The sequence below is a fragment of the Suncus etruscus genome, chromosome 9 (assembly GCF_024139225.1).
Source record: "Suncus etruscus isolate mSunEtr1 chromosome 9, mSunEtr1.pri.cur, whole genome shotgun sequence".
NCBI lineage: Eukaryota > Metazoa > Chordata > Mammalia > Eulipotyphla > Soricidae > Suncus > Suncus etruscus.
Window position 1 is genome coordinate 106,807,749 of NC_064856.1, and position 7,597 is coordinate 106,815,345.

Below are 7,597 nucleotides of genomic sequence, written 5' to 3' on the forward strand. Positions count from 1 at the left end.
GACAGGGCATGATAGACATGTGGGGGCACAATCTGGTTGGAAAGGCCTAGAAGCTGCTGCCGGGCATGGACTTAATAAAGCTGCATACTGAGGACACTCATTTCTCCCTCTGCGGCGTGGGGTCGCCCCTGTCCATCGGCTGGAGGAGCCAGGCAGGACCCCCCAAGGCTCTGGTTCCCAGGAGAAGCAGGTACAGCAGAACCAAGAGAGCTCTGGGGTGGAGACTTATTTATTCGGAGTGGGGGGCAGCATGCTCAGGTGGGGAGGGTCCAGCCCAATTCCTCCAGCCCCCCAGTGCATGCCCAGCCCCAATAAGTTACCCAGTGACCCAGCTGCCCGCCCTGAGTCTGTCCATCCATCCTTCCTTCTGCCCGCCCCAAGTGGGCAGACAGGACTCAATACTCAATGGGGCCTCTTGTCCCCGGCCTGTGGCACGACCACATGGCCCTGGAGGGTACAGAGGGAGGGGCGAGCGAGGCGGGGAGCTCCCTGGCACTAAGGGGTCAGTTGGGCACAGTATTCCAGAGCAGCCAGCCAGGGGCTGGGGCCCACATGGCCTGTGCCAGAGGAGGTGGTGGTGGCAGTCAGTGGGTGGCGCCATGGTCACACCTCGACAGCCGGATCTGAGCCTCGGCCCTGCCTCTGCAGCTGCTCTTCTTGCTTCATCTTGGGCTTCTCCGTGCGCGTATGCCACACCAGAACCTGTCCAGGGGGGTGGAGGTGGGGTTCAGGGAGAGCCTGACCCGCCCCAACCAGGCCCCGAACCCTAACACTACTCCCAAATACGAAGCTCTGGCATCAAAGCCAGAAAGGAGAGGATTCTGTGTCTCATGGCGGGGTGGGACCTGACCCTCTCCCCGCTGTCCCCCACCCCAGCACCACTTTCCTTCTGGGCCTCCCTCAGAGTCGAGTCAGCAAGGCTGGACCCAAACCACCTGGTCCAAAATCCCACCCCTGCAGGGTTTCCCTCCACTTTGGCCTCAAGCTTTCTATGCCCTTGGCCCCCATGCCCTTACCCGAGTGCAGTTGGCAGCTCGAGGCTCCAGGTCTTTGGGGTCCACCAGGTGGCTCAGGAGGCTGCTCTCCAAGTGGCCCCGGGGAGCGGTGGCATCGAACTGGGCATTGGGCTTGGCCAAAAGCAATGGCAGAGCGACAGCAAAGCCTGCCATGTCCACGGGGAAGGGCCGGGTGGGCTCCCAGGCCGTGTGGAAACCCACCACCCGGCCGTCCTGGACCCGGGGGCCCTCAAACCGCAGGCCACCTACCAGCCCCACGGGCCACGCCGACACACCACGGGTCCAGCGCATCTGGCAGATGGGGAGAAGAGGAAAGAGAATCGGTCCAGGGGTTCTGAGAGAGCTGCGTTGTGTCCCACCCCGTGTCCCCTAGACTCAGCAAGGGGGTAACTGCATCCGTCCCATGGTCCCAACTCAGACCTCACCTCCTCGAAGAGTTCCCGGCTGTAGGTGTTGTCATCATCTGCAAAGTACACCACACCTCGGGTCCCGGGGGCAGGAGGAACCTTCTCTCCACCTACAGCACCCCCTCCTCTCCGGAGCCAGTCCAGGGCCCTGTTCCGCTGTTCCACCCCTCGGGGCCGCAGCCAGCCTGGCTCGCCCTCCCGGAGTCGCTGGGTTTTGGGGGTGAGGACTACCAGGTGTGTGAAGAGGAGACCAGAGGCAGCCAGCAGGCCTGAGACCAGGGCCGAGGGGCCCTCAGCGTCTTCCACCAACAGCCAATGTAGTCGGGGCACCAGGCTCAGGGTTTGGGACAGGCGTACCAGCTCAGCCTTCTGTACCAGCCTGGGGAGGGGAGGTGGGGAGGAGAGGCAGCTGGAGGGGCAAGGTGACTGCTAGGTTTCTAGCACCTTCCATGACCTTTTCCGGCCAACACCCAAACTCCCTCTGCTTGCCCTGGCTGACTCACCTGCCCAGCCCTGTCAGTCTATGGGGCTCCCCACCTCAGTAACAAGGCTCTAGGATCAGCCAGAATTGAGTCAGAATAGCAGTTCTGTCACTCATTCCAGGAGACAGGGGGATGTGATGGTGGGAAAGGGTTTAAGCTTACCAAGATTCAGTTTCCTTGGCTGTACAATGGGAAAATGGTCCTATTAGAGACCAAGATTGTTTCAGGATTCAAGAAGCTCATAACTGAGTAAAAATTCCAGTAGGTCCAGCTTCCTTGTGCAGGGTCCGGGGACCACATGTGATGTCAGGGACTGAGCCCAGGTCAGCTGAGAGCAAGGCAAGAGCCTTAACCTCTGTGCTATCCCTCTGGGCTCCAGAGGATTTTTTTTGGTGAGGATGGGGGTGCCACATCTGATGGTGCTCAAGGGTTATTCTGGCTCTGTACTCAGGGATTACTCCTGGCAGATTTGGGAGGCCATATGGGAGTGCCAGGGATCAAACCGTGCTCAGGACATACAAAGTAAACACTCTCCTCACTGTAGAATAGTTCCGGCCCTACCTCAGAGAGGGATTTAAAGGAGCCCTTTGGTTCATTCTTACAGGAGAGGAAGGCTTTGGCTTTTTTTGTTTTGTTTTGCTTATGGACCACAGCACCAGTGCTCGGGGGTATTCCTGGCTCTCTGCTGTGGGGGCTACAACCAGAGGTGCCTATGTAGGGATGGATCCCAGACCTTTTGTATGCAAAGCATGTATTCTCTCCACCCAGGAAGACTCTGAGATTTTTGACCAGGAAGTAAACTAGGAAAATGTGGTTCGAACTCTTCCTTCTTTTTCAGCCAGCTAGGCCTCCCATATCTTTTTATTTGGGGGTGGTGGTGGTGGTGATGGTGGTGTTTGGGTCAGGTTGCTCCTGGCTCTGAGCTCAGGAATCACTCCTGGTAGGCTCAGGGGACCATATGGGATGCCTGGGGGATCAAGCTTGAGTCAGCCATGTGCAAGGCAAGCGCCCTACCCACTGTGCCACTTCTTGGCTTGCTGGGGCAACCACCAGGTCCTTTTGCCTGCAGACCCAAAATCAATCTCCTCAATTAGTTGGTTATCAGTAAGAAGTGTGACTTAAAAGTAAAACATATACAGGCGAGAGAGAGAGAGAGAGAGAGAGAGAGAGAGAGAGAGAGAGAGAGAGAGAGAGAGAGAGGAGAGAGAGAGAGAGAGAGAGAGAGAGAGAGAGAGAGAGAGAGAGAGAGAGAGATTGAAGGGTTGAATCATACAGGAGCCTGGACTGTATCCCTGCTACAGCCTGAACCCAAGAGAGCCCTGGAGAGAGAAACACACAGAGCACTCCAAACTGTCTCAAATACAAGAACATAAAAAGGAAGTATAGACTGTAGAAATAGTACAAGGATAAGGTGCCTTGCATCTACCAAGCCCAATTTGAATCCCCTGTACACATATGGTTCCCCAAGCACCGCCAGGGGTCCCTCCTGAACAGAGACCAGTGGCTAGTAGCAAATTACCATATTTTCCAGCATATAAGACGACTTTTGAAACAAAAAAAAGTCAACGGAAAATCGGGGGTGGTTTTATACGCAGAGTATATCCCGAAAAATGTTTCAATATGCCACTAAACGAAAATTGTCTGAATATTGCCACGAAACGAATTTTCCAACTCGATCCTGCACCAATCACTGCAAGGCTGCTCGGACCGCCTCTCTAACTCAGCCAATCCAAGCAGGCTTTTGATGCATGCCAATTAGACAATGTTCTGGACCCGAATCTACACTGTAAAAAGCCTGCTCAGATTGGCTAAAGTCAGAGAGGAAGTCTATGACAGTAGAACCTTTGAACCTGTGCTTGTTGTGATTGGCTGACTGTGGTACATACAGTTGCAGCACAGGAACGTTCTGTCTGATACAGCGAATGTAGGCTTAAACCTATGTTTTAACTGCAAAATTAGGGAGTCGTCTTATACACCCAGTCATCTTATATGCCGGAAAATACGATAACTGTACAATTTCTAGACCCTGCCATGAGGGGCCCAAGCCCTTCATCCAGGATTCACAAACATTCTGAGCAACGGCTTTTTTTTTGGTTTTTGGGCCACACTCGGCGTTGCTCAGGGGTTACCCCTGGCTGTCTGCTCAGAAATAGCTCCTGGCAGGCACGGGGGACCATATGGGACACCAGGATTCGAACCAACCACCTTTGGTCCTGGATCGGCTGCTTGCAAGGCAAACGCCGCTGTGCTATCTCTCCGGGCCCACTGAGCAATGGCTTTTTAAGGACAGAGTGAACACGAAGAAAAAGTTGAAATTTTATTTTATTTATTTATTTGGTTTTTGGGCCATCCCCTGTGATGCTCAGAGGCTCCTGGCTCTGCATCCAGAAATCACTCCTGGCAATTCTCTCTCAAGGAACCATATGGGATGCCAAGGATGGAATCGGGGTCAGCTGTGTGCAAAGCAAGTGCACTACCCGCTGTACTATCACTCAGGTCCCTGAATTTGTATTAATACCTTAACTTTTTTTTTTTTTTTTAACAATTTTATAGTACACCCCGAACTATTTTCATAGAAAACAATTTCCCACTGGAGCTCTGAGCAAAGATGTGACTGGTTTATCCTGCGCTTTTGGCATGCTCTGGGGGCAAAACCTTCCCCAAATCCCTCCTCCTCCCCCAAGGATGCTGGGGCGCCCTTACCTGGAGTAGGTGGGAGTAATGACATAAATAGTAGGCAGGGCCTCAGGCTCAGGGGGCTGGGCCGGGACTGGAGCGGGGCGTCGGAGGTCGGTTTCCAGCTGGGAGATCTTCACATCCTTTTGCCGAAGCTGCTCAGCAGCAGCCCGCAGAGGAGTGAGGCAGTCACATGGCTGGCCTGGTCCCAGGAAGAAAGCAGTGATGAGGACAGAGAACCAAAGCCTGCTCGGCATCCCAAAGGGTAAATCACCTTCCCCATCACCCCCAGCCCATGCAGTAACCTTACAAGCTCTTAAGGGCCTTTACTTGGCAACTTCCTTTCCTCGCCAGCTCCCCTGCCATCCTGAATACATCCATCCCAATGGAATGCAATTCTCATTGAGGAACTGAGCTGACGATCAGCCTCCATCCTTCCTGCCCCCCCCCCCCCCGTCCTAATCTTACCATCTGGAGCAAGAAAGAACAAGTCCATCTCCTAAAGCAGGGCAGTTTCTCAAACATCTAGGTGACCCAGCTCGGTGCATGCAAACGGAGCAAGGTTTTTCCACTGTTAAGGTCACCCCAAGACCCCACTCCCAACACTCTTCCAACAAGAGCAGATCAATGTTTATTGAATGTTCCTCCTGGAGCCTGGGGTTATTGCTTGAGATTCTAAGGGTGGACAGTGGGGTGGTGTGTGGAATAAAAACCTTGGGTCTGCTATGTATCAGGCCCTGAAGTCTGGTGAGTTTTCGTATAATCCTTTTAGAATATCTATTATCCCCACTTTTTAATATGTATTTTGTATATGTTTATATATATATATAAATACTTATATTATTATATATAAAATATATTGTGTGTATATACACCTATGTGATTCCTGCCTGGAGGGGTCCCATTCCATTCCCAGGGGGGACCCGGGCCAAGAAGTAAGGGAAGAATAAAGAACAGCATCACATACTATAGAAATGATCCCTGAAAGTATAGTCTTTAAAGAACATGATGACAAATGGTGCTCAGGGGTCATGAAGGAAAGAAAACCAATAGGCCAGAGGTAAAATCAATAAAATAATAAAATGCAATGCAATGCAACCCTAGAGAAGAAAGAGCAGTGGCCAGCTAAGGGGGGTCCTGGAAGGCGGCTGGAGGCGGTGACATCTGGGCTGAGCCAACGGGGCACGACCCCGGCGGGGCTGCAGCCATGCACCCTGCCCGCCCCGGGCGCTCACCGAGCTGCACCAGCGCGTAGAGGAGGCCGGCGATGGACACCAGGAAGTAGACGAGAAACACGTTCTTCAGCTTGAGCTTCATGGCCGCGCCGCGCGGGCCCCGCCCCGCCCGCCCGGGCAGGCATGCGTGCGGGGTCCGCCGGGGACTCGGGGGTCTCGGCCCGCTCCGCCCCGCCTCGCCCCGCCCCGCGACGGCCCCGCCCCTGCTCTCCCCTCCCCTCCCCTCCCGGGAGCCCCGCGCGCCAACTAGCGCGGGAGGCCGCGGCCGCCTAAGGCCCACTTCCGGCTCCGCGGCCGGACGCGCGTGCGTGTTGACGTCACATCCGGCGCGCGGCTCGCAGGCTGGAGCCCCGGAAGGAGCACGTGGAGAGGGCTGCGGCCTTGGTGGATTTTAAGCGCCTAAGACCTGCCTGCCTGCAAGCCTATTGTGTTTTGTTTTTGTTTTTTCTTTGTTTTGGGGAGCCATAGCCTGTGAGGCTCAGGGGTTCTTTATTAGTCCCGGCTCTGAGCTCAGGAATGACTCCTGGCTGGCTTGGGGGGAACCCTATGGGATATGGGGAATTGAACCCCCATAGACACATGCAAAGACAGGTGTTCAATAGAACACATGCATAGCAAACGCCCTACTCGGTCTATTGCTTTAGACCTGCCTATTAATTTTTTTACATTAATTCGATCCAGACACATACTTTTTGATGAATCAAACCTTGGGTCTACTATGTATCAGGCTTGAAGTCTGTTTAGTCTTCATATAATCCGTTTTTTGTTGTTTTCTGGATCATACCCAGCTGCACTCAGGGGTTCCTCCTGGCTCTACACTCAGAAATCACTCCTGGCAGGCTCGGAGGATCATATGGGATGCCGGGACTTGAACCACCGTCCTTCTGCATGCAAGGCAAACACCTACCTCCATGCTATATCTCTCCAGCCCCTCATAGAATCCTTTTATGATACATATTATTTCCACTTTATAGCTAGGAAACTAGTTGAGAAAAATTATCAAATTGAAATCGTGTGATTGCTCACTCCAGGATGTACTGACTGGCCCATATATGACAGTGGGGGCAAGGGCGCTAAGAGGATTATCGCCCAAGTAATACTTCCCAGTCCATTGGGAATAGTTTTCTGAGCTCACCTTCTTGTTGCTGGGATGAAAGGGGAGTTTGAGGGGTGGTGGGGGTGGGAGCACAGCAGGTGATCTAAACCTAAACTACTAATTCCCTGGCAGTCCTGGGGTTTTTCTTCTACCTTCTGACAGGATCAAGCCATTTCCAACAATTGTTACCTGGAGGAGGCAGGTACCAGGCAAGGAAGTCAAGATCAATAATCTGTTAAACAAATAGTCATATGTCTATTTCAGACTCTGAGAACTTTTTGTTTGGGTTTTTGGGCCACACCTGGCAGTATTCAGGGTTTATTCCTGGGGCTCTAAGACCATATATATGGAGTGTCTCAGATTAAACTCTGGTTGGCAGTGTGCAAGGCAATCACTCTACCAGTAGTCATCTCACTCCAGCCCCACTACTGTTAACTAAACCTACTAAAATCTGATGAGCTTGTAGGGCCCTATAAAAAAAAAAGGGGGGGGGAGCATCTAGCAAGCTGCATTGAGACTGTGCGCTTCTTGTGGTGTTAGGTCCTAAATCTGGGGTTTCACACTTCCAAAACCACTGTTCTGTGGAGAGCAGTATAGCGTCACCACCCTTGAACTAATTCATTTTGCTGAACCAGATAAAAAATGTCAGGCTCAGTTCAGAACTTGAATCCAAACATCCAAGAGG

The 7,597-nt window shown here is 52.9% G+C and overlaps 1 protein-coding gene across 1 annotated transcript; it reads right to left on the bottom strand.

The window, feature by feature from the left end:
* Window positions 1-211: 211 nt before the first annotated feature.
* On the bottom strand, window positions 212-5,968 carry B3GAT3 (beta-1,3-glucuronyltransferase 3). Its single transcript, XM_049779742.1, has 5 exons — window positions 5,817-5,968; window positions 4,609-4,783; window positions 1,442-1,802; window positions 1,017-1,307; window positions 212-702 (listed from the first exon to the last, which is right to left on the bottom strand). The coding sequence occupies exons 1-5, from the start codon at window positions 5,896-5,898 to the stop codon at window positions 604-606; spliced, it is 1,008 nt and encodes a 335-aa protein (XP_049635699.1). The 5' UTR covers window positions 5,899-5,968; the 3' UTR covers window positions 212-603.
* Between the last annotated feature and the right edge of the window lie 1,629 nt (window positions 5,969-7,597).